Below are 26,666 nucleotides of genomic sequence, written 5' to 3' on the forward strand. Positions count from 1 at the left end.
TTAATATTTAATTATTTAATATTTAATAATTCGTTTTAATTTACACATCAAGAAATCTAAACGTGATTCCTATGGTTGTTGGCTGAATCACTAACATGATGTTCGGGGCGGGGCTTGTGGCTGGCTGTGACAGGAGTGGGCGGGGCCTACCACTGGAGCGGAGTACTGTTACAGCAATCTAATACAATATGGTTACTGTATTATAAACCCGTGTTTTTCACTTTACCAGCGGGTTCAAGGGGGAAAAGAAACAGAACAGAGCTACACAGTTGAGTAAGTCTTCTTTCGACTGCTTGATCCACGCTTGCTTGTTTCAGACATGTTACTTTTAGACAGGACCTGTGGAGCGTAGCTAGCGCTAGCCTGTTAGCCGCTGGGAGTTGCTGTTTTGGTGTTGCTTCCAGGCTACGACACAAAACACGAAGGGGGAAAGGCGTCCGCAGGGTTGTCTTCAAGTAAAGATCGTTGTTCATGTCCTATGTGGTTCTGGGAAAGTTCAACTGTGAGGGCTGACATCCAGATGTTTGTTTTCACAGCCAACTCACTGAACTCTGTGAAAAGTGTTGTGCAATCCTCAGTGTGTTTAGAAATGTTTGTGCCATTTGAAAAACAGGAGCCTGGTTATATTAAAGTGACTCGATCATTGTCAGGCTCGTCAGTTCATCATCTGGGAATTTGATGCTTAACTTCAGCTTTTAAGTTGGCTACTGAACAAGTGTTTCTCCTGATGTTGTTATTTAGTAATGCTTTGTATGTTTAAGCAGTTCTGTCATTCTGAAGATCACAGAAGAGCAGGTTTTAGGGAAGTGAGCTGTCAGCAGCTGTTCCCACATGACTCATTGGAAAACGGCCTTGCTGACTGGTTAAATTTAGAGATCAGATCCAGTTTGGCCACTTCAGACCCTCCTGCACTTGTAATCATCAGAGAGGAGCACTTTTCTGTTCTCACCTATGTCTGTGTTTGTGCAAAAGCTTTACCAACCTGAGAAAGGGAAATCTAGATTAGAGATGAGACATTGGGCTGTGTTTGTGTGTGAGTAATGGTTTGAGGATCTGAGCTACTGGCCTGAGTCTTCCTTTGGGTTTCCACCAATTAAATTAGAGTGGCTAAATGGCTTCTGCGGATGCTGAGCATGGTCCTGATCTGTCAGACTGGCCTTAGCCTATTGTGTAGCACACATGGGCGTGGGCTGCCCCTCATCTAATATTCAAGCTGAGAGGTATGGGGGATGTGAGTGGAGCGGTGCTGTGGATAGAGAACATAGTGAGGGGAGCATACTCCAGCTTGCATCGAGGTAAGTCTTCTGTGTACATTTTGAAGTTTTCCTAGCTCCAGTTTGTCTCCTGGTCTTGTCGTAGGTATTACTATCTTCTACTCTATATGGTGTGGTCAATAATGTGCTTCCTGTATCTAATTTGGCCGACAGAGGGAGCAGTGATGATGCGCTCTGTCCCGTTGTGACAGTGAGGGTGTGTCAACAGGCTCCTGCTCCCATCAGTAAACAAAGGATTTGTATTGGAAAAACCGTGGGCATTTAACAAAAAAATATATGTGACAAACTACATCTGCCCTTTACTCTCCCCAGATCAACTGAGTGGACAGAGGTAGAAGAAACAACTTGTATCTGTTAGAGATCTGTTAGAGATAATTCACAGGCAACTGTGGGGAGGTGAGACAGGAAGTCTGAGCACTCCTGATCAATAATTTATCTGCCATTCTGATCTATCAAACAAAGGGTCCAGATCCATATGTACTTGTTATTTTATTTCACAATATTTGTGGCACAATTTCAGAAATGAACCTTGAACTGCCTGGAATGTGCTGATAGATACAGTCTTTTCATTGATTCCTTCAGTTGGTCATAGATAAGGAAACATTCAGATGGTTTGACTTTGTTTCAGTGGATGTCAAGGCTGTTTAAACAGTAGTTAGTGGTCTCATGATGAATAGATTATTTAGTGTTTCTTCACTACATCCCAATAAATCCTATTTCGTGATATTTTGTCTTTCTTGTATTGATGGGTCGATTGCAATGAGTATTTTCCCAAATTTAGAGCAGCTGTCATTGTCAAGCTATAGCCAATGCTCAGTTTTGAGGTTTGATTTTAACGCTCAGTTTTTTTCAAGTTAAGTTTATACAGTTATTTCTGAAGAGAAGAGAAGATGATGAGCTCTTGATTAAACTCGTTTGTCCCTCTGTCCATCAGTCTGTTAATAAAAGCATGAGGGAATAGAGGACATGGGTTGCACTTTGTCTTTTCAGTATGTGAATGCACACTCATGGTTGAATGGTTGAAGGCTGTAAATGTTTTGTTGTAACATCAGAATCAGATTTCTGAACAAAAAACAATAAGAATGATCTTAATCTTACTTCTGTTTAGCTGTGCATAATAACATATCTATAACATATAACATACAGCATATTTGATCTCCATTTAGTCATTGTTGTTTCCCTATAATTATTGTTTTATTTGTACTCATACATTGTTGTTTTGTTTACATTGATTGTACTATGAGAAATGAAAAGTTTATCATTTTGAGTTGGGGGTAGGCGCTCATAAGCTTTTGCTTCAGCCTACTCCTTTTGAGCAAAATGTATGCTCAAATAAATAAATAAAATAAAAAAAAATAAACAATGCACTTTTAATATAGCCTCATTTTGCCTGTGAGAACTTTGAATTACTTAGTATTGAAATGTTGCTTTTTTGTCAGAAAGTTGTCCTGAGCTAGTCTTTAGGCCAAAGCTTGGACTCAAAGGCCCAATCAATATATTGATCTTTTTCTCATGCACTAATGCACCTTTTATGAGCTGCTTTATATCAGGCCAGTGCTCACCTGCTCACCTGCTCCTGTCTTCTGGCCTGAACAGGTGGGGTGTAAGCAGCATTTAGCGTGCAGCCATGGACACCACCACATCCCTGAAGATGACCTCTCTGGCCGTGCAGAGCCTGTTTGGATATGTGGAAGAGGAGAACCTGCCGGCCATCAAAGCTCACCTCGACAAGTTCAGAGAGGTGGACAGCAGAAGCGACGTACGTAAATCACTGATCTCAAAAGTTTGACAATATCAAACCTGCACATGTGGGGTTGTCTGAACCCACAGATTCCTCGAGGTTCAGTGTAAGACACTGGTGAATTGAAAAAATAAATGCATACATTTAGAGAGATCAATTTAAAAGGTCTGCGGTAGATTGCTGACATAGATATTGAGTTTTCTGTTTTTTTTACCGTTTAATGTAGAAATGTGAAATGTGCTTCTACAGTGTCTGATCTGCATGTAAAGTGTATGTAAATGCTACAACTGATTGTCTGGAAAATCTAAACTTCAGTTTGTGCTTCTGGGGAATCACTGTTTAACATAAACTACCTGCAAATCAGACAATCTTTCATATTTGTGCATAGACTACAAACGTAGTGTTAATGTAAAGTCATCATCTATGGCCTGATGGGTGAACTTTGTGCTTTCAGAATGGACAGACTCCTCTGATGGTAGCGGCAGAACAAGGAAACCTGGACATTGTTCAGGAGCTCATCCGAAGAGGAGCCAACGTTAATTTGGATGACATAGTAAGCCTAAATATGGACCCTTTCTCTGATGTCACAAAGAGTTGGCTGGCTACCAGCTGAATTATTGCCCAACAGGAGGCATCACTGGAAAAAAATAATTATGCAATATTAGTTCATTTGGCAGATTTTAAATCTGGCCTCAAAATAATGTCCCAGCCTCAGTTTAATCCCATCATGTGTTCGGACCTATTTTTGGGCATGAATCAGGGGATTTTGACCATTCATCCTGGGATTTGAACCTGGTGAATTGGTCAAAGGAAATACTTGCATTTCCTGAGGTCAGAAACTGTGAAGTCATGGAAATAGGTGACACCAGTTTTTTTTTTCTTTAAGGAGGATGTTGCGTTACTCTATATTCTTTTTGCTGAGCTCAGCAGACCAGGGCTTAGTCCACAGCTCTGATGAACCATAATGACAACTTCTGCACACATTTACCAACACCTTTGGCTAAATGACAGGATTCACAGACTGGCCAACGCCCTGACATCGACGCTAGCCTTCTCAAAACACTCACTAATGCTTTGGCCCTCGTCTGAGACACCCACAGGCTCACGTAGTTCACACGCATGCACACATGTAACTTGGTATTATACATGGCATAGTCTCACACTGACAGAGAAACTTAAGAGACGAGAAGAACCATGAGCACCTGGTACGACCAGCTGGTAGGTACAAGGTCCTCTGGGAGACAGGACTGTAGAGCGGACTGTGGACAAGTTCGTTTTTTTCTTATGGCAGCTTCTGTGTGTGAACAGGATAGCTGGACGTCACTCATCTGTGCCGCTAAAGAGGGACACATCGAGGTGGTCCAGGAGCTACTGGAGAATGGGGCCAATCTAGAACACAGAGACATGGTGAGTGTGTAAAGTTTACTTTGTATGTTGATTTCCATAATTTATGTGTTAATGTTTTTATGATTATATATGTATATGTATAAATCAGATCAACAGATCATTATTTTTTTTAATGGTTCTACTATCTTATGGGTTTGTAAAGGGGATGAAATTGACCTGAATTTTACCTGTTAATGTGTGCTTAGAGTCAGGATTTAGGATTTAGGAGACAGACAAAGACTCAAGGAGTTTGTTCCTTAGAACCTTGACGGCAACAGCCACAAATATGACTTGTATCTCTTGTTAAACTTGTGTCTGATTTGTTCATCAGCCTGTGCTTATCCTCTCTGCTGTAGGGAGGCTGGACTGCTCTCATGTGGGCAGCGTATAAAGGTCGGACTGAGGTGGCGCGGCTGCTTCTGGAAAAGGGCGCCAACCCCAACATTACTGGGCAGGTATGTGAGAAGTAGATTGTTATAGTTTGATCATTATTGTTTGTGGAACCAAATGAATCATGGAATAATCCAGTTTTGTTGCACCTCAGAGCCTCAACACACTGATTTGAACATGTCGTGATTCTGTCCTCCTCTCCACAGTACAGTGTCTATCCCATCATCTGGGCAGCAGGGCGGGGCCATGGGGAGATCGTCCATCTCTTGTTGCAGCACTCGGCCAAGGTCAACTGCTCTGATAAGGTGCCAATATTCACAGAGATTTAAGAAGAGTCCTGTGCTTAGAGACCATGCGTTCATGTTTTTTCTGGTCTCTGTGTACAGTATGGCACCACCCCTCTTATCTGGGCGGCGAGGAAGGGCCACTACGACAGCGTCATGCACCTTTTGGCAAATGGAGCTGATATAGACCAAGAAGGAGCGGTATGGGTTGGAGATAATCATGTTTTATTAAATAATGACCTTTCTGTCAGATAATAAAAGCCAAAGTGGCACATCAGGTTGAAATGTACACTATTTTAGCAAGTGGTTAAAATTACCCTGTTTTTGACAGAACTCCATGACGGCTCTTATTGTGGCGGTGAAGGGAGGCTTCACTGAGGTTGTGAAGGAGCTGCTGAAGCGAAACCCAAACGTTAATATGACGGACAAAGACGGAAACACGGCTCTGGCCATTGCCGCCAAAGAGGGCCACACTGAGATAGTCCAGGACCTGCTTGACGCTGGGACATATGTCAACATCCCGGACAGGGTAAGGACTGTTCTTCAAACTCACTTTCCATCTCGTTCTCTTCTGTGATCTGTCACATGGGCTTTTCATTCCCTTTTTTTCTCTTTAGAGCGGGGAGACGATGCTGATTGGAGCGGTGAGAGGAGGTCATGTGGAGATTGTGCGTGCGCTTCTCAACAAATATGCTGATATTGATGTCAGAGGCACGGTAAGAAGGAACGACATAGATATGTTAATACAAACTGTCTTTTTTTTTTAGCTGAAAGACTTATTTCATGAACATAATCGTCTCGTGCATGATGTTATTTCTATCATAAAGTAAAAGCACCTTCTGCAGTACTTGTATAATTACTGTTGTGGGATTCTCTCTTCAGGATTGCAAGACCGCCCTCTACTGGGCAGTTGAGAAAGGGAACGCAACTATGGTGCGGGACATCCTTCAGTGTAATCCAGACACAGAGAGCTGCACTAAGGTATTCAAATTCATTTGACTTGATCTATTATGTCAAACAGAAGACGTGCATTTATAAAAACAAGTTATCAGATATATTTTACATGTCCATAAACACTGTTTTGCGTGTGCTTGATTTCAAGGAGGGTGAAACTCCGCTTATTAAAGCCACAAAAATGCGTAATATAGAGATAGTGGAGCTGCTGCTGGATAAAGGAGCCAAAGTGTCAGCAATGGACAGGGTAAACAGAAACACACATCATTCTTATTTAGATTTTACCAATTCTATACAACAAGATCTTTCCACGCTGTTCAGAAAGGGGACACACCGCTGCATATTGCTATCAGAGGGCGCAGTCGGAAGTTGGCCGAGCTGCTGCTGAGAAACCCAAAAGATGGCCGCCTGCTGTACCGTCCCAATAAGGCTGGAGAAACTCCATACAACATCGACTGCACCCATCAGAAGAGTATTCTCACGCAGATCTTCGGAGCAAGTACGACGCATTTGTTCTTCCATGATACAACTTTTCAATCCTACCCATCCATGTATCGGCTTTGTCAAATCTGAATGTTTGTTTTTGCCTCAGAGCACCTTTCCCCGTCTGAGTCTGATGGAGACATGCTCGGCTATGACCTGTACAGCAGTGCTCTCGCGGACATCCTGAGTGAGCCCACCATGCAGCCCCCCATCTGTGTGGGACTGTACGCTCAGTGGGGCAGCGGAAAGTCTTTTCTGCTCAAGAAACTTGAAGGTAAAAGCCATTCAAATGCTCTAAAACAACAGCGCAGTTGATTTTAACCTGTCAACAGAAATATCTGAGACTTACATGTTTGCGATGTGATGAAAAGTTTGTCCTTGCCGCCCTCAGACGAGATGAAGACGTTTGCCGGACAGCAGATTGAGCCGCTCTTCCAGTTCTCGTGGCTGGTGGTTTTCCTCACGCTGCTGCTCTGTGGTTCTGTGGCTGTGGTGCTGGGTTTCACTGTGGACCCTAAACTGGCCATCGCTGTGTCCCTCAGCCTCCTGGCCCTGCTCTACATATTCTTTGGTAAGACTCTTGATATTAATGACATTTGCAGACACGAATCCACCTTGAATGAATATATAGAAAATGAACTCTAGATAGTTGTTTGTGCTGTTGCTGTGAAGAAACACTAGAGGGCACCATTGTATTGAAGCTATTCCTTGCATTAAACCCAGACTGGGCGCAGTAGTTGATGTCTCCCCTCTTGTGACCCCAGTGCTGGTGTACTTTGGGAGTCGCCGTGAACGGGAGAGCTGGAACTGGGCCTGGGTCATCAGTACCCGCCTGGCCCGCCAAGTGGGATACCTGGAGCTGCTGCTCAAACTGATGTTCGTGAATCCACCGGAGCTGCCCGAGCAGACCACCCGCGCTCTGCCCGTCCGGTCAGCCTCACAGCAGAAACATGAGAGCAAACGCTATCATCCAAGCTCTTCACCTTTTATTTGCCTCCCACAGGTTCTTATTCACGGATTATAACCGCCTGTCCAGCGTTGGAGGAGAGACGTCAATGGCAGAGATGATCGCCACGCTCTCTGATGCTTGTGAGCGAGAGTTTGGCTTCATGGCAACCAGGCTTTTCAGGGTTTTTAAGAATGATGATCAAATTCAAGGTGTGGGGCAGTCTAAAATTTTTATATCTGAATATCTGGTTGTTTGTTTATTCTCATTTTCATCCCAGAGGTTTAATATTTTTGATAATCTTTCTTAAATTGAAATTGTTTCTCAAACCAAGGCAAAAAGTGGAAGAAGACTTGCTGTGTTCCCTCATTTGTCCTGTTTGCCATCACGTTTGGCTGCCTCATCAGTGGAGTGGCTTTGTTGGCCATATTCAAGGTGTGTAAAAAAAAAAAGATGACTTTGTTAATAAATCCTATCCTGCCTCACGGATTATTCAACATTCTGATTTGGGGATTTTGGGTCATAGTTCATGCAGTTTCACTATTTAGAAGTGAGATGTTTAGATATTTATCGTCTGCCCTCCAGGTGGACCCCGGGAACCTGACGGTGAATGCAGTGTTGATAGCAATGGCCAGTGTGGTGGGTCTGGCCTTACTGCTGAATTGCAGAACCTGGTGGCAGGTTGGTGACTCGGTGCTCAACTCTCAAAGGAAGCGTTTGCACAGCGCCGCCAACAACCTGCACAAACTCAAGAGTGAAGGATTTATGAAGGTACACAAAGTTGCAGATCGTTTTTCAAGCCTTCCTGTGACTACTTTACATTGGCATGGGGATTATGAAGCTGTGGTCTGTCTTAGGTTCTGAAGCAGGAGGTGGAGTTAATGTCCAAAATGGCCAAAACCATAGATGGCTTCACACAGAACCAAACGCGGATGGCTGTGATCATCGACGGACTGGACGCTTGTGAACAAGACAGAGTGCTGCAGATGCTGGACACGGTGTGTACTCCTGACCGCTTGTGCATCTGTCAACTTATCAGTTTGTTCCAGAATTCACTAAACAACATTTAGTTTAGTCCAGCTTCAACATTCAACATCAGCATTCTTTGCCAATGATATATTTCTGTCAGTACCATCAGAAAATTCGAGTTACAAGTTATATGTTCCCTTAAAAGAGTCAAATAACACAGTCCAGATGTTTGTCGCCATTTAGTCATCTTGTGGTATTTTATTCTCTGGGATGAGACCTATTGACTTGCAAACTCAAGGCCTCTGGGGTTAAACCAAATCACCGTCCTGTGACATAGAGACAATGTCCCCAGTTAGAACAGAGGAAATCCCCCATTGCATGTGCTTGACACTCGCCTCTCACAGCCATGACTTAACCATGTGCTGCATAACACTGGACAATTATGCAGCACAAGCGAGAAGCGTCAAAGAAATGCATTCATGCTGTTTTTACTGTATTTTACAGGTGCGCGTGCTATTTTCCAAAGGCCCTTTTATCTCTGTTTTCGCCAGTGACCCTCACATCATCATCAAAGCTATCAATCAAAACCTTAACAGTGTGCTGAGGGACTCCAACATCAACGGCCACGATTACATGAGAAACATTGTCCACCTGCCAGTCTTCCTCAACAGCAGGGGCCTGAGCACGGCCAAGAAGCTCTGTATGGCCACTCCCACCAACGGGGAGGGAGTGATGGCTGAGGGTAAGGCCTTCACAGCACAAACACGCATTTGTCTCTGCACTTTGTTCCAAGTCATTCACTCATTCATGTATTTTTAGGATGGCATGAAGATATGGATAGGAAAGTGTCTCAAAACAACTTGGGCCAAGACCAGTCCAAGTTGGGAAGTAAAAACGCCTTAAACCGAAGGGTAATGTTTCAAAACTTTTAACAATAATATTTGAAAAGACATATCAATCAATGATGGGTTCCTCCTCAAATGCTCTCTGGCAGTATTTGTTCATGTGGCATTTGTTTATTGTATATCCTGTTTAATACCCTATCTGCACGATGCTGGCGTCTTTAAATTCAATCAAAGGAGACAGCGTAATCTCTGGTGTGCGTCGTGGTAGAATGGCTGTAATAGCGGTTTGTCTTCATGCAGCGATGCCACTGCCTCGCGACAGGCTGAGCAGCAGTGGGTCTTTGTGACAGAGCGCTGGCACAGGTCTGCTGGCAGGAGGCTAAGTGGCTCTGCCCACAGTCCCGATGCCCCCCACCTCCAACTGTTTATTTGTTTGACATTTATTTATACTGGTGCTTTGTTTACTGCCCTCCGTTATTAGTGTGTGCCCTGTCATTATGGGGTGGCGTGCACTCATCGCCCACCCCCCTGCCACGCGCCGTTTCTTGCAGGAGGGCTCTCCTCGTCAAGTGGAGGTTAAAATGGGGCAGTGATGCAGTGGCTCTCCATTTAATGTGGCTTCTTGTGTTGTTGAATCCAGTGTGAAATCCTCATCGTTTCACACCATTGATGACATTCTGGTTAATGCCAATAGAATGAAGGTAAAATGAAGCACACAGTGGCAATGTTTCTAGTCATTCTCAACATTATACAGAGAACGACTTCACTGTGATGGGGCACAAAGCAAGGCTGTTTTTAGTGTATGATGAAGCAGCCAGAGCGGACGCCATCTTTATTTCTCCGAGGAAGAGGTCATGAGACCCACATTACAACTTCAAAGTCCACCAAATGCCTGGGCTTGGCTCATGACCACGGCAGCTGTCTGATATCATCACAGATGTTCTGTGCTAGATCTGAGTCTACAAATCTGACTTGCCCATTTGTCTCTCTCTCTCAAACACACACACACGCTCACCATGTTTTGCCTGAAAATGCATGATTTTGGAGGGTGTCTCAGATGATATTATGTGCAGCAAATTAATGAATTCTCTTAAATTAGTTTCACTTAAATGTTGAGTCAAAGAATGTGCTGAAATAGGCTTTTTAATATCTGAGGCACACTGTCATCATTTGTGGAGCTGTAGAACAAGCGGACGTCATTCATGTTCCCTTTGCGCCTGTGTGTGTGTGTGTGTGAAGGACACGTACCGGCGGCGGCACATGCAGCGGTCCATCACCAGGCAGATGTCCTTTGACCTGACCAAGCTCCTGGTGACTGAGGACTGGTTCAGTGACATCAGCCCTCAGACCATGAGAAGGCTGCTCAACATAGTCTCCATCACCGGTAACGCTCTGCACTGTTATACTTATGCTTCCGAAAACAGAACTCGCTGGCTTTCAGAGACTTAATTAAATAATATCCGTCTATCTCTGTATAAAAATTGTTTGTACTTTTACCATAGCATTATTTGTCATTAGTTTTCGGGAGTAAAGGGTAAAAGAAATCTGAACCTTCATAAAAATGACTTAAACAGAAGGTGTTTGTATATAAAAACATGGGTGGTTGCGCTTGGTGATCTAATATGGCAAAAATGGTCAAGGTGCTTTTGGAAATGGGGAAAAATATAACAGAAAACAGACTACAAATCCAGGCACTTCAATAAATATGAGGGAGTTCTTAAAAGGACGTGTTTTGACCATTTTAGGGCTTCTTCTGGGCTGGAATAGAAGGTGTTTGTATTTGGCTGTAACACATGTTCTGGTTAAGGACGTGCTCTGAAATACCTAAAGATATAGTGTTATATATATAGAGTTTGAGGATAAAGATTAGAATGAATCTAAATGTAAATTTGATAAAAAAAATAACTTTATGCCAAGAGGCTGATGTTACTGTATAATGGTCGATATGTTTGAATTAGGTTCTTAATTTTTAAATAAAAGAAATAAAAGAAATAAAAGAAAGAAGTTAACGTCTCCTGTTGAAATTCTTATTGTCACTCTGTAACCCCCTCAAGGCCGCTTGCTGCGGGCCAATCAGATCCTCTTTAACTGGGACCGCCTGGCCTCGTGGATCAACCTGACTGAGGAGTGGCCGTACCGGACTTCCTGGATCATCTTGTTCCTGGAGGAAACAGATGGTGTGTCAGACCAGGTCACTCTCAAGACTATCTACGAGAGGTACACAGTCTCAATTGACTCCATAGTTTCAACATTTTTCATGTTCTTGATTGAAATGCAACCACCGGGTGGCAGTAGAGTAGAGTAGAATGTCTTACCCATGATCCTACACTATGGGCAATCCCCAAAATAAGCAACAGAAGAATTGAGTGTTTGATGTTTGTAGGAAAGCAGACCACTGGGCCCATGACACTGAATTTGGGTGCTTCTGTGCATCAGTGACCGGTCTTTAAAGGTTACTCTCTCACAGTAAACTTCAGCCCTGTGTCCTGTGGCGAGAAAGTGTCACTCTCCGTTACTGTCTTTAGCACACAGCGGCTAAACCCAGACCCATTACACACATTAGTTTTACAAACTACTGTAGATGAACAAAAATAGGTCAAGAGTGAAGAGATACAGGGCCTCAGTAAAGTATGATCACTACCTCTTCCTGTGTGTTTCCGAATGTCTGCTCTGTTCTGCTGTGGCCATCAAAGAACATCTTAATGATGATGACAGGAAGCCTCAAACGTCCTAAAGACAGCGCATTGCCTCCAGCCCTTATCTCGAACTGTGATCTTTTGCTGATAAGGCGCTGGTCTGTGCATCTCTCTGCGCTTCTTCCTCTTTCTTAGCTGCTTCAGTGCTGTGGTTATGAGAGGCTGCTGTTTCCTGCAGCCTCTCATAACCTCAGGCCTCTGCCTTTGTGCCGGACATCTATCTATCTATAGATAGATATGAAATGCTTCCTTGTTTTTTTGTTCTTCTTCTGGATTCAAAAGCATTATCTTAATAAACAACTTGTTTTGCTGTGCTGTTTGCTATAAGACAAGTGCACATCCCCCGTTCCTAAGTGAATATATTAGTGTTGAAGTGAACATGGGGGTGAGTCAGCCTTATAGGTCAACTGTCGCCACAGATCTCAGTCATACGGCAGCATGCTGCTCTCTTCCTCTGACCAAAGCCCACAAAGTGGCTTTTTTCAGCTGATATGAGCTACATATTTTCATTTTAAAAAGCCTTTGTTGTCTCAATGGTATTTCAAACCCTCTGCAGTGTTGCTATTTTTGAAAATTGGATACATCAGAGATCTGTAGATAGACAAAATTATATTTTATCATTTGTGTTGTGTGTGTTATTGAGCGTTTTCTGTTTGGTGGCATTTAGCTGTGTCCTTACGAATATGAATATGAATACGAATACGAATACAAAAATTTTAACTTATTGTCCACCAAGGTGGAAATGTGTCTTTGCTATCACCTTAAAACACATAAAACACATCAACATCCAGCATCCAAACGGTTTATCACGTGGCTCTACATTTCTTTTATCACCTCTGCCAAAGTCATTGCAACTAATAAAACATGAACTGCTCTTTGATTAAAAAGGCAAAGTAATACAGGCTTATACCCAATCAGGCCACGAGAAAGAACAGCTTCCCTTACAGATTTAAAGAGTTAGCAGCTTTCACTGCTCTGGGCACAAAGGAGTTCTTGAAAATGTTGTTTTTTGATATGACTGCATATCTGTGTCCTGAGCAGTAGTTAAGGTAGATCATCCTGACCAAATTGGGGATTTAGCAAAACAAATGTCGATTATGTCTTCAGTATAGAGTATTTTATGTGTCTTGACTGGTATCTCTACATGTTAGCTACTGTATGTATGAAACACGCATAGTGCCACTCGTGTGCTTGTATTGTCAGAGCTAATAAAAGATTGTCACAAGTGGTGTAGCATTTTAAAAAGTGTTTCATTCCTGCTACTCTATTTTAGCAGCTTGGGTTAGTAATGAGCTGTTTAAAGTCTCAGAGGAACAGTGTGGTGAGACCAGTACAGCCCTGCTAATCTGATGGAGAATGTGTAATCGGTTAATAACCTCAGCGATTCCTACCATTAACAGTTAGAGTAGGGACTGCCCAGACTAATGCAGGTTAGAGGAGGGGGAACAAAGGTGCTACTGTGGGAGCACATATTGGCTCTTGTCACAAAGCCTCCACACAAACATAGAGAAAATGTTTGTCTCACAGTCTCCAGGGAGCACTTCAGCTCACGGCAGCCAGCGTCTTGGCCCACTGACAGAAATGGAACAAAACAAGTGTTTTGGATCGCTCATATTTGTAGCCATCAAATTAACAACCCTTATTCTAATTTTGAAAATGCTTCTTGTCACATGTAAATGAGATTTGGAGCCTACGGCCTTGTTATTGACTCTGCTCAGAGCTGTGTGGTTTTGGCTGCCATTGCACTGTAATAACTGCAGATAATCTTCTCCAGGTTTATGGTTATTTGTTGCACTATGATTCTTTACTTAAAGCAAAAAGCTCATCATGTAAATGGAGTATTGCAGTTACCAGAAGCCTGTGTAATAGAACTAGCACTATTTTAGCTTCATGACATGACAAGTGAATTACAAGCATCAATATAGAAGTGTTAATACACAAATACAGCTTCCTCTTTTATAACTCGCTCCTTTTCAACAGTCCAGTACAACAGTTGTCAGACATAAATTCAAAAGAATGAAGCCTTTCGCATTAGTTTTCTATTTCCACGAGAACCCCAGTTTACATTTTTTTTTTTTCTTGATCAAACTTAAAATGAATATATACATGGGCAATGAATGCTCTATAAGTAGCCTTTGTATGTAAAAGTCACTGATAATGTTAGTCTGTCACAATGATGCTTGAGCTTATGCGGCTGACTCCCTTTGTGTGAAGTCTCTGTTTAGTTAAATACCTAAATATAACTTCCTAAAACTCTATGTTGAGGAATATTGCAGACCTTTCCAGTCACTGTCCTGATACTTCTGTAGCAGTGGATGGGACACAGAGGCAGGGGGGGCCTGAGCTGAGGTGGGGAGACACTGAACAGAGCACAGTGATACTGTCCAGTCTCCGGAGGTGAAGCCAGACCAGAGCACACAGCGGCCACCACTGCACACTGTAATGCACTGTGTAGTTCTCTGTTGTACATCACAATACACTGCTCTGCACCACAGTACGTGTAGATCACAGTGCACTGCAGTACATTGCTGTCTCGCTTCAGCACATAGTAATACTTTGTAGCACATTGCAGAACATTGTAGCCGACCACAGACCACCAGTGATAAGTTTGTGCCTCCGGCTCTTCAGCCTCAGTTTTGAACGCTGACTCAGGTAATACCTGGCTGACCTTGGTTTACTCACTTTGAATATTGCCTTCACTCTAGGCCCATGCGCTGAAATGAACTGTTACTGAGCAGTTCTTTTCAAAGTGTCTTGCCTGCTCCAGGTTTAGTGACTACTATCAACTTGTGTATCGCTTCAGAGGGCTGTTGAGTACACAATCCCGCCCTCTGAAGTAACACTCACTATCTTTGTGTAGCATTTAATAGTGACATGCTATTGCCATGGCAAGTTAAACTAAAGGGAGGTGATCTGTGGCTCTATAAAAAAACCCTCAGATGGACAAAAGTTAGTTAGTTATTAGGATACAGACTGTTGATACAGTGCCATACATTATTGTGCAGTCCTGCATTCTTTTTTGACCCTAAAAGGAAATATCTGACCTCCATTTTGTTTGCAGCCTGTATGTATGCTCTTGGATCGAAGGGACCAGGATGATTTAGCTTTTTCGTGTTCCCTGCTGTGAGTGGGAGTTTGAAGGGCAGTGTGTGTCATCCTTGTGACCTAGTAGCATTTTGGATAAGTGCAGAAAGCTCCATTGGCAGCAGCACATGAGAGCAGTTGGGCCTGAGACTGCCATGCTGTGGCTATAAGCTGCTTCTGTCAAAGAGCCCATTGTGCCGGGACGCCTGGTTGCAAGTAGTCCCAGTCTGAAACTAATATGACTGGCTTCCTTAGCACTCCTAACCGAGCATTCATCTCGTCATTTGGCAACTGCTGGCTGATAAGAAGGCTTTGTTCATTTGGTCTGTATCGTCTGTTCACTGTTAGGATGACTAAATCTGAGATGTGTGCGAGAGCTTAATGCCAGGGCTGTGGCTCATCACTAGTGGACTGCTAATGATGTCACTCAGAGTGGTAAACCTCAGCAACAAACTGCTTGTCCTTAAATGGGTACTGTGTGTTCTGCAACATTAGCACTGCAGCTTGTTGTCCCTAATCCAAGTAAGTGTCCGTCAGCGTCACTGTGTGTTGTCCCTGACTAGTCATACATTTTAGTGATTCTCTAAATCTTTCATGCTTCGATAGATACATGCTTACTGTGTAGGGCGGCAGTTTCCAACGTTTTTGGTCCGTGCATCCCTCCCCATCTGCCATACTCTAAGTATGACCATTTAGAAAGTGGTGAAGGTAAACGCCCTGTAAAGTAGCCATATTTTTTATTTTCCTTTTCTTAACTAAATGATTACTTTGAATCATGCACTCAGAGTATTCTGTTGGGAATCTCTGTAGTGACTATTGGGATACTGTATTACTATTGGGATATGACTATTACTAGTGGGATTTCTGGTTCAGTTTGTTCAATGAATCAGCTAACTAGAGAGCTATATGCTGCTGCATAGTGCAAGAGTTCTGAGAAGCTGACCTCAATCTGACTTTCCAACAATTGCCCCGATTATCAACCCTATTAGAGCCTATAGTAAGAGGGAAAATCCCAGCTCAGAGCCTCGTGTTTTAGTATAAGAAATGATCTCCAATCAGTAGTATTTGAAACATTAATTCTTAAACACAGTTTTTTGACACATGCTCATGTAGCTATTGATCATAAAACATCTGGCACATGGATATGTTTAGGAGTTATCAGTGAGAGGGTATCGCAGAGCTGTTTGTCTGGGAAGAAAGGCCTCCCAAAGCAGGATATGTTTAAGACCTCCCTCTGGTCTCATCTGATAAACACTCTGCATGCAACATTCACATTTACTAGGCTTTATGAAATATTGCGCAAAATTGCCATTTGAATGTCCCTCCTCTGCTCTTCGAAGTATATTTGCGTATTGATAACAAATGAGTTGGCTTCTACTGCTGACCATCACTGACCATCTCTTGAATCAAATGTAGCATCGAAAACAATGGCCAACAAGATTTCACACACCTGTCAGTGAATTGATGAATAAAAAGAATGAAAACAAAGTTGGTATTTTGTAGCTTGTTGTACTAAGGTTATTCACAAACTAAAGTTTAATCCGGCGGCATATTCTCACAGACTGCTGTATTTGGTGATAACGGTCTGATGCTAAATGTAGCTCACATCATGCTTCCGTCTGCTGCTCGCTAAATGATGCTGCGATTGTCATCTTCTGAGGTTTCCTCCTCTGCTGAGGCCAGATAACAGCCCTTCTTCTATCAGTCCTCTAACACCCCCTCTCTATCTCACCTTCTCCAAATCCACGCCACGCTCTCATCATGGCGGCGGCTGCTGCTGCTGCATATCTCTACAATCTGAGCAGTACTTCTCAGCATTTCCTCCTGTTTTTCTCTGAATATGCTGCTCTGCGTTTTAATGCGCTTACAGAGAAAACAGAACTCCAGAAAATGGACATTATAATGATAAACATAAATTCCAAATTACAATCATTTGAGTCATTTAGTGTGTGTTAAGGGCTGAGCGACATGGCTAAAACAAGACCCCTCAAGGTCTTTACTTATTTTGTATTATTCTATTGCTGTAACTGACTTTAATCAAGATTTAAAGGACAAAACAATAACCTTTAGACTTGTTCCTTTGGGTGCAGGATGTCCAAGAGCATCCCAACTACGAAGGACGTGGAGCCGCTGCTGGAGATCGATGGAGACATCCGCAGCTTCGAGGTGTTCCTCTCGTCCAGGCAGCCCACACTCACCGCTCGTGATGTGGAGATGTTCCTGCCCTGCACCGTCAACCTGGACCCCAAGCTCCGGGAGATCATTGCAGGTAAGAGCACACGCATTACAGCGCACATTAGATAGTGCCTTGTGCATCGTATTATTGTTGTTCTGTTTCAAAAATGTGATGCGTCTGGTCCCAGATGCTTTGATTGGCTCTGGGGACGTTTTATTAGAAATATGATTTATAATGTAGGTTAAAGGCTAATTGCTGCCATTTGTTGTGGTAACACATATGAAAATCACCCACATTATTTCTAATTTATGTCAGTAATCTACAGCAAAAGTTTCAAATTGATTTCTCCACATTACGTTTTTTCCCTGTTGAACAGCAGAAAGATAGATAAAGCAAGACAGATAAGATGGAAGCTCCAGGCGAACAGTCCATCTTAACTACAGTGGAGCGGTGACTGTTCTCCCATGTAGATGTTGGCGTCGTAGTCGAGTGTAGTTGTGCGCAGAGAACTGGAGAGGGCCGTCCTTGCATGATGTGCATTCTGCCCGCTCATTTTGGCAGTTACTCCGAACATTGCACCAGGCTATGCTCTGCGATCGCCCGGCGCTCGCAGACGCCCACGGACCGCTCCTCATTTCCAAACAATCAAATGTCGAGCAGGTTTCCGCGCTAACACTTCGAGGTCGGCAAAAATATTTTCACCCGCTCCCACCGATGTGCCACCGGCGCCTCACCGAATTTCACAGTTTGCAAATTCAGTGACATCACAGGGCCTGGTGACTGCGAGGGAAGCAAAGTGCTGTTTGTGTGCGTCAGCGTGCGTACGACCTGCTGTCAGGGAGAACACTTACTACAGCCAAGTTTACTACAGGACTGAGCTCTGAAATGGCAACAATAGGAGTGACTGAGTTCATGGTGATGCCCTCTCGGTCTTCCTTAGTTGTGTTTTAATTTGACTTCACGGTTTATTTGACAGATATATTGTAAATGAATCAATACAGTAAGTGCTCCAGAGTTTGACAAAATGCTGTTTTACATCTGTTGTCTCTGAAGTGCTATGTTTACTTGTCAAACAATGCCTTTGTAGAATCATAAAAGGGAGGGGTGTTCACTTTTTAAAGCTTTTTATCATGGTACTATGTGGTTCTCTCATCGTAAACAGACCCGGAGCTGTGTTTCGCCCCTCTCGCGCATCTTTGGGTAATCTTTGAATCTTCTCCAGTGGCTATTTTCTAACCAGCTAAGTGTGCAGATAGTGATAAAGATGTGTTTGACATTATTTCCAGCAAAATGCAGAAGTCCCCCTCTTGAAATACCAGTGAATGTGTGCTATCACAGACTAGCAATGTGCTGGTGGACAGAACAGTCAAATGCATGCGAGGGTTCAGTGTTTTTGAAGTCATTTTAATCATCATCATCCAACAGAGTGAGCGAATGTACAGTGCGTGCTCCGAAACTCACAAATTGAGCCACTTTAAATATGATCCTTTTTTCATTTTATTTTTAATGCCACCCTAATCTTTTTATCCACACATTAGCCGCTTGTTGGTTGTGTAAACGGTTTTGTACTTGTACTGTATTCCCACTTGCAGTTTGAGTTTCGTAGCATTCTTCCAGTTCTAGGCATCTATTTCTTGGATGACTTTTTTTTTTTTTTTCTTCCGGCAAATTTACAACTGTCTGAACTTCTTCAAGAATCTGAAATCGTGCCAAATATTAAAAATGTGTGGGTGGATCTAAGGGCCCTTTACAGTCATGGCCAAAACTTCCTCTGATAAACTGTCTTTTCATTCACTGGCTGTGTCCCCCGGCTCTGTCCTCCCTCAGATGTGCGTGCGGCCCGGGAGCAGATGCATATGGGAGGGGTGACCTATCCCACGCTGCCCCTGCAGGAGGCGGGGACCCGGGGCCCGTCCGTGTACGGGCAGCACTCGTCCGCCTGCTCCCCCAGCACCTCCTACACCGGGTCTATGCCCCCCCAGCCACACAGCGCCTACTTCAGTGGGATGACTGGCCCGCAGCACCCCTTCTACAACAGGGTGAGCTTGCAGGCCCGAGGGGGGACATGCACATACACTGCACCGACTGCTGATCGAAATGTGAACATTCGTCTTTACACAAACATTAGCACTGTGCATAACGTTTAACCACTGCCAAAGACAGCACTGAGTAGACCAGGGTTTTTTCTGACAAACCCGTCACTGTGACAACTGCTATCTTTACATCAGCCTACTTGGTAAGTCAGAACAGATCTTCACACACGCTGGTTCACTCTGTTTTCTCACATCCATTCTATTCAGATTTCTATTTTTTTTTTAGATGATTTCTCCCTTTCCATTTGTCCGTGGTGTTTCTTAGATTTTGTTTTAGCGTTTGTCCTCACGTCCCTCCCATTGCTTTCTCTCCTCATAGCCTTATTTTCCCCAACATGTGTATCACCTGCCCCGGCATTACTCGCACCACCACCCCCCCTCCTCATCCTCGCGTTCCTCCATTAAAGCAGCTCAGCCTAAGGACAGCACCGGGGAACCTGTAAGTATCGCCAGACAGCCTGATCTCACTGTGTGCTATACTCCTCCCAGCTGTTTTGTGTGTCTAATATATTTGTGTTGTCGATGAATGAAATGTTTCAAGGGGTAAACACAACCCCTTCACGTGCTTTAAAGCAGAACTAAGTAACTTATGCCCCTAAGACAAAGGGAGAGAGGGATATTGTACATCCAATTATACAATGGAAATATTTTTTTTTCACTCAAACTTGGCTGTAAATACTGTTTAAGTGGCGCTAGCCCGCAGTTAGCTTTGCCCGTTAGCCTGTTAGCTTCTTCTTCGTGAAACAAGTTACTTAGTACTGCTTTAAAGGGGGCTTTCTATACCCATTTACCCTTTGAACAGTATGGCTTAATTCACAGACTTCAAAACATTAACAAACTTAAAACCGCCTTCTCCCAGCTCAGAAACGGGTTGAATGTACGGCAGAGGGCAGCAGAATGCATTTCTTCCACAATATTTATAAGTTAATCACAGAAATAAAACTACTGATTGTACATTTTGACGAAGTAACAACTTTGTAACCCTCTTAAAAGATCAAACTAAATGTATTTTAGATAATACACCCAAAAAACTCCTTCATTCCTTCAGACGAGTGGAAAAAGGTTCAACAGTATATGTATCCAGTTTTCATTCCGCGCAGACCTTTTTGTGGTGTGTCTAGTCACATGATGTTCTGGTAATCTTGCCCGACTGCGTGTGCGCGTCTGATATACGTGTGTCTGCTGGGATTAATATGAGAGCCAGTGAAGGGGCTGCGGCTCACATCCACAGCCCCACAATGAGCCCTGCGCTGGGGGAGCTTATCTGCTCACAAGACACTTCCTCCCTGGCACTGCCACCCCCGCCCATATACATGCCCCCACCAAGCCCTTTACCCAGCCCGGCTGCAGCTCACACATGGATGACGACCGTTTAACGATTACAAGGCTCTGATTTTTTTTTTTAAGGAGGAGATGCGATTGTTGAACTGGTGTTTTGGCTGATTTCTATGTTGTATTTTCTCTCCTTATGAAGCATTTAAAGTCCCTGCTTTACAGAGTAAAAAAGGTACACATTTGGTTTCACATGCAGTGGGTGCAGGAAGTGTTCAGACCACTTTATTTATTCTTTTGTTATTATGTTGAAGTCCATTTACTCCAATCTATTATTAAGTTTGAATATGTTATATCTAGTGTAAAATACTGTATTTCCCCACAAATTATTGTTTATTGAAATATTAAACAAGCCTGTAAAACTGAAATCAGCTCGGTAACAGTCATTTTAGCAGACTCTGGGGGTGTTTTCATTAACTTTTGATATCTAACATGTTGTATTAATAAGGCGTAATAAGTGTAGAACATTTACCAACAGAAAATAAGCTTTAAGTTATTGTGAGTCTACATAATACAAGAGCAGTAATTTCACGTGTTCTGAAAACTCTCTGAACCCACTGTATTTGTGTCTTCATCATCTTAAACAAGCCCGTCATTTCTTCACCACACACAGCATGATGTACTACCATGTAAAGAGTAGCCGAGCGCATGTCTGTAGACGTCTGGTCCAACCACTAACTGTAGACTGGAATGCCTTAGCAGTACATTGTTGTTTAACTCTCTGAGCACCTGTTCTCATCCCTGAACTCTCCTCCAGTTAGCACCTTATGTCTTTTCCCCACATCGAACGAGCTGTTAGTTTCCGCCTAATATCCGACTAAGCTCCTCTATTTTCCCCCTGAAAGCTGCGACAAAGCCGAGAGCTTAGTAACACGGCATGTCTTAATGATGTTACTGGAGCTGATCAATGGGCAGCGCGCGGACCCGTGGGTGCCGTGCCTCAAATCTCTTTGTACTGTGCCTGGGGTTCACAGGCAGACCTCAAGGCTCCGTCCCAAGTGTGGTGCACTCTCCCTTGTATACACACGGCTAAGAATTAGAGCGGGTATGGGAGTATTTGGAAAGGCTGGCAGCACGTTTACTCACACTGAGAGTTACTGTGGGGACTGTCTGGTTTCTTGCCACATTCCTGCTCTGAACTGTTGGTCTTGCCCTAATCAAATCAGCGGTAAAAGACTGTACAAAAACGGTACGATAAGAAAAAAAATGCTGACTGTCATTGGCTCTAACAGTAAATGCTAACCGTTTTATGTTGCACTAGCACACTTGACTCAAATCATCTTAATGAAATGCCTTCTGAAGCTGTATATTTGTATCCGCAGGTGCCTCCGGGGGCCTCCCTCAGCTCTCTTAGCACAGAGGCTGTGTGTGAGCGCATCAAAGTCATCGATGGAATAGATCCCAACATGCTGCCTCGCTACACTGCCACCATTAAGAAGGTGCTCGCCCACTCTCACGGCCTCAAGCGCTGATCGGTTTGATCTAACTGTGCTCTGTCTGTCGCAGGCGAATATCAACGGCCGCGTTCTGATGCACTGTAACCTGGACGAACTAAAGAGGGAGATGGGCATGAACTTTGGTGACTGGCAGCTCTTCAGGGGGATGGTGAGTGAAGGCCTTTTGTTTGGGTGCAATGGGTTTGGATAATCAGTGTGATTACATGGACGACGAACAAGACAGATCTCCCGCCTAGTCTGACTAGAACAGCATTGACCAAGCCCGTGTAAACCCAGGCTGTCATGCAGACTGGGACAAGACTGGTTTGACAGGGTTTACTGGGAAAATGAAAATTTAGCATAGTCTGCTTAGACTCGTAAAGACATATAAACGCACTGAGGGGGTCATTTATCAAGGCAGGTGCTAAATAGCGGGTGCAAGCTGAAAAATGAAAAATGCTCTTGTCTTGCATGTTGCACTTAATTTACCATTTGAAGTTGCCTCTATTACAGTATCAGGACCCCAAATCTGATGCTGCGAAAGTAGAAAATGTATAAACGCTCTGTAAATGACTCCCCTAGTGTGTAGTAAATTTAGGGCAGTAAAATACAGATTAAGGTCTTAATAGTCTGAAGACTTCCTGTTCCACTGCCTCTTGCTGATGTACACTAGTTTACACTTACAGCTGCCATGACATGTTCGGACACACATTTTACAATGCCTATTACAAGAAAGGCCCTTGTTAGTGGGCCAGAAGTCTGATTAGCTGAGGCTACTGTCGAAATGACTCCCACGTGTGCCTGTTCTGTCACACATTGGTCTGTTTAACTGTGAGCCGAGGCTGCCGTCTCCCTCTTGAGGGCCCACTTGTGTTTGTACTTAAGTGTCTCGCAGGATGCAGTTGCACACGTGGACCCTGAGAGATTTACTTTAGTTCTGGTGTTTTCAACACACACTGACAGAGCTGCTGGTACACTTTTATAAGCACACTTTCAAAACAGCGCCGGTACTTATGCTCTTATTCTGTGGGCCGTGAGAGGATACAAAATTGTCCTACCGCACAATGTGTTGCAACTAATCAACAAATAACACATTTGTTCGAGGTGACGCGCTGTGGCTCACAGAGCTGCTTCCATTGTTAGGAGAATGAAAGTAACTAATTGCTGGACATTGCAACAATCGTAATCAGGGATTGGTGTTCTTTTTTAGACGGCCAATTGATCGGACAAAGCAAGTGCATTTGCTTTTAGAAATGATTGCAAACTTCATTGAAACCTCATGAAATTCCACAGGAATTGAATTTAATAGATTTTTTTTTTCTTTTACTTGATCAGGGACAAAAGCACAAAATACATTTGTGTAAAAAAAAGTATAATATGTCATGTGCCAGGTTTTAGCAAAGATGTCTACTCGCCGTCCCTGCACAGGGTTGTTATAATAGGAAAGTATAAGAAATATATATATATATATATATATATATATATATATATATATATATATATATATATATATATATATGTATATATATATATATGTATATATATATATATATATATATATATATGTATATATATATGTATATATATATATATATATATATATATATATATATATGTATATATATATATGTATATATATATATGTATATATATATATATATATATATATATATATATATATATATGTATATATATATATATATATATATATATATAAAATAACAATAATGATAAATGTTGAAAATGAATCGAGAATGTTTTTATAATTTGCCTTTTGTTCTGGCTACAACTGAAAGTATAATTTTGATTTATAAACTGTAAAGCTATAAATATTGAATTGATACGCTAATGGACATTGTGTAGTTATGCCTACACTCCTTAGTACCCCTTATCAGACGGGGCAGAGGCAGTTATCTCACTCAGATTGCTGTTTGTGTAGGTGGTGGAGCAGAGACTCGGTGAGAGCCAGGCCCTTCTCCAGGATGACTCCTGTGCCCCCAGTGAGCAGGGCAGCAGCGTGGTCCCCCCTGCGGCCCGGGACCACAGTGAACCTAACGCCTTCAACCTCAACCTGAGCTTCGAAGAGCTGAGCGGAGCGGGTCTAGAAGAACCACCACGTCACAGCAACGGCTACAGCTACAGCAGCTCCCACTGGCCGGTCAGTCTCACATGAACATACACTGACTTACTCTACTGAAATATACTGCTCCCCACATAACTCTGACCCAAACCAACCCAGAGCAAACAGAACTGTTGCTTCTGTATCTGTTAGCAGGGGTTGAATGTATTTAAAACTATTATTTACACAGGTGACAAATTACCGCACATCGAGCCTGTCCAGCCTCGCCTCCCAGGAATCCTCCGTGGACTTCTGCAAACTGAGCGACCGGCAGCAGGCCAAGTACAACGACGCCTACAGGGAGTACATCTCTCAGGTGGGACAGCTGGAGGGGTCCGGGCCTGAGCGCATCGAAGACAAACCAGTGAGTATACTGCGCTGCAGCACAAGCCTCACAAGATTTGAACAAACATAAAGCAAATTCAGCCAATGCTGTATATGACATTATTGCTTCATAAATACCTAGCTCATGAAGAATTACAGAATTGTAAAATGTAATCCTATTCAGCCATTGTCGATGGTTACGAATCCACATGGAGGTCCAACTTGTTTTTTGTTAGTGAAAATTGTTTAAAATTACGTTGAGAATATATGCAGTTTTGTAAAAGCCTTAACAACCCGCTAGAAAGGAAAAAAAGCAATAATTTGTGAAGTGGCTACTGTAACTACGCTTTAGTGGAAGAAATGTTGCTATGTTGAAGTGTGTTTTTTGAAAACATGTACTGCTTGGCTTGTGACAAACCGTTATTTATTTTATGCTGAAACAGTTAAAAGTCTTACATGTGCCATGTGCTTCAGTTACTCTTCCCTAGTTGTTGGTTATTCTGCTTAGTTTTCACTTCTCACAACACCTGGGCTATGATCTTTTTGCACTTCATTCCTCAGGCCAAGGAGGGCTCTGAACAAGATTCCCGCAAGCCCTTCTCTAAACAAGGCCCCAAGGGAGGTGATGCACCGGACTTCTCCGGGAACGACATCCAGCAGTTAGACCCCATCAGCGAGGAGGACGAGAGGCTGGACCACAGCACCTCGTCCAGGGTCAAAGGGGACTCGTACCAAAAGCTGCCGAGTGATGAGGACTCTGGCCCAGAAGAGGACAACACGACGCCCCTGTTGCACAAAGAGAAAGGGGCTCCCACACACAGAACCACTGGACTGCTCAACAAGCCCGCTTTCCTCTCAGAAATCCTGCTGGACAAGAAGGAGTCATCTGACTCCGGGATGCGCTCCAGCGACAGCTCATCCGACCCCTCACTAGAGGAGGTGGACCCGTCCAAAGCCAACTTCCCGGAGCTTGAGGGGCTGGTGAAGAAGAGGAGCCTGAGCGGGCTGCAGGAGAGCACTGTGGCCCGTATGTCCATCTGCTCTGAGGCTGCGTCTGAGGCCAGCCTGATGGCTAGCAGCCCTGATGCAGACTGGCCCATCACAGAGACCATCTCCAACCTCAACAACAATGGCTCAGACACACCACCAACTAACAGCAACGCCAACAACAGCCACCGAGCCCACAGCAGTGATCCGGCCACCATCATCATCACCCCAGGCAACACCACCACCACGGCCACCGTGCACCACAACCGCAACCTGCACTCCATCAGCTTGGGGGACGAGCGGGAGAGCGTGCTTTGAGCCACACCTCACCAACCTTAAACGGCCTGTGGGATGATTTCAGAATTACTAATTACTGAGATGAAAACATTCTCATCTGATGAGAATCTAGTATAATGTCCGTGTACCGCCTTACATGATTAAACTGTGTTGATGTTGCTAGGCTCAAAAATCCTTTATAGAGTCCTCTGTGTGTTAGATATCTGTAAGGTAAAAGCTGGTGTGTGTGTGTGTGCCTCATTGGTTTGATATTCTATACTTTGAATCTCAAACGCCAAAATTGACAGTCTTTGAATTAACTGAAGTTGCTGTAAACTTCCATGTTGTTTCCCCAGGTAGATATGCGTGCATAATGCAGTTACTAAGAGGTCAGTGTTAGTAGACATGTGTTGTAATGTGACATGTATCTTTAGTGATAGGTGTTTTGACAGGTTGGATTGTGATTTGAGGTGTGCCAGAATTCCTACTGTGATTTAGGAAATGTTTGTGCATGAAGCATTTACACATTTCTGTGGCTATTAATTGTGAATGCAATAAATATTGTGGTTGTAAAATAAAGTGTTTCCTTTGTATTATTAGTACATCAAATACAGTAAAGAGTAGGCCTATACTACCCATGTTTACCTTCCTTTCTGTTTTGGCAAATCATTTTGCCACTGAATAGAATATTACTTGAGCACTGTGATCCGATAGATGGCGCACTTTCCACGTCAACCTGACTGCACAGAGTCTGTGACTCGAGCCACCGGAGTGTACCTGCAAGGAACCGCGCTCTGGCAGTGGCACGTGCGTTAATCCGCGCATAAACAAGGACAAGCAGCTGTAGATAGACACGTTTTGCTCTCCTACT

The 26,666-nt window shown here is 43.3% G+C and overlaps 1 protein-coding gene across 1 annotated transcript; it reads left to right on the top strand.

The window, feature by feature from the left end:
- Positions 1-139: 139 nt before the first annotated feature.
- kidins220a (kinase D-interacting substrate 220a) lies at positions 140-26,332 on the top strand. Its single transcript, XM_079573898.1, has 32 exons — positions 140-273; positions 2,871-3,033; positions 3,470-3,568; positions 4,324-4,422; positions 4,758-4,856; positions 4,998-5,096; positions 5,178-5,276; positions 5,407-5,604; positions 5,693-5,791; positions 5,958-6,056; positions 6,178-6,276; positions 6,351-6,528; positions 6,622-6,786; positions 6,904-7,083; positions 7,277-7,442; positions 7,516-7,670; positions 7,793-7,893; positions 8,044-8,229; positions 8,316-8,456; positions 8,932-9,169; positions 9,247-9,338; positions 10,512-10,656; positions 11,327-11,489; positions 17,143-17,321; positions 19,056-19,267; positions 19,641-19,760; positions 20,796-20,828; positions 21,976-22,092; positions 22,160-22,258; positions 24,029-24,247; positions 24,399-24,572; positions 25,094-26,332. The coding sequence occupies exons 2-32, from the start codon at positions 2,902-2,904 to the stop codon at positions 25,835-25,837; spliced, it is 4,929 nt and encodes a 1,642-aa protein (XP_079430024.1). The 5' UTR covers positions 140-273; positions 2,871-2,901; the 3' UTR covers positions 25,838-26,332.
- The last annotated feature ends 334 nt before the right edge of the window (positions 26,333-26,666 follow it).

Source organism: Gobius niger (genome assembly GCF_951799975.1).
Source record: "Gobius niger genome assembly, chromosome: 16".
NCBI classification, from domain to species: Eukaryota; Metazoa; Chordata; class Actinopteri; order Gobiiformes; family Gobiidae; genus Gobius; species Gobius niger.

Excerpts from the sequence above, each read along its gene's own strand:
- kidins220a (XM_079573898.1), top strand. The coding sequence starts at position 2,902 with ATGGACACCACCACATCCCTGAAGATGACCTCTCTGGCCGTGCAGAGC. Across the intron at positions 8,457-8,931 it reads TGCTGCAGATGCTGGACACG|GTGCGCGTGCTATTTTCCAA; the intron begins GTGTGTACTCCT and ends TGTATTTTACAG. Across the intron at positions 24,248-24,398 it reads ACAGCAGCTCCCACTGGCCG|GTGACAAATTACCGCACATC; the intron begins GTCAGTCTCACA and ends TTATTTACACAG.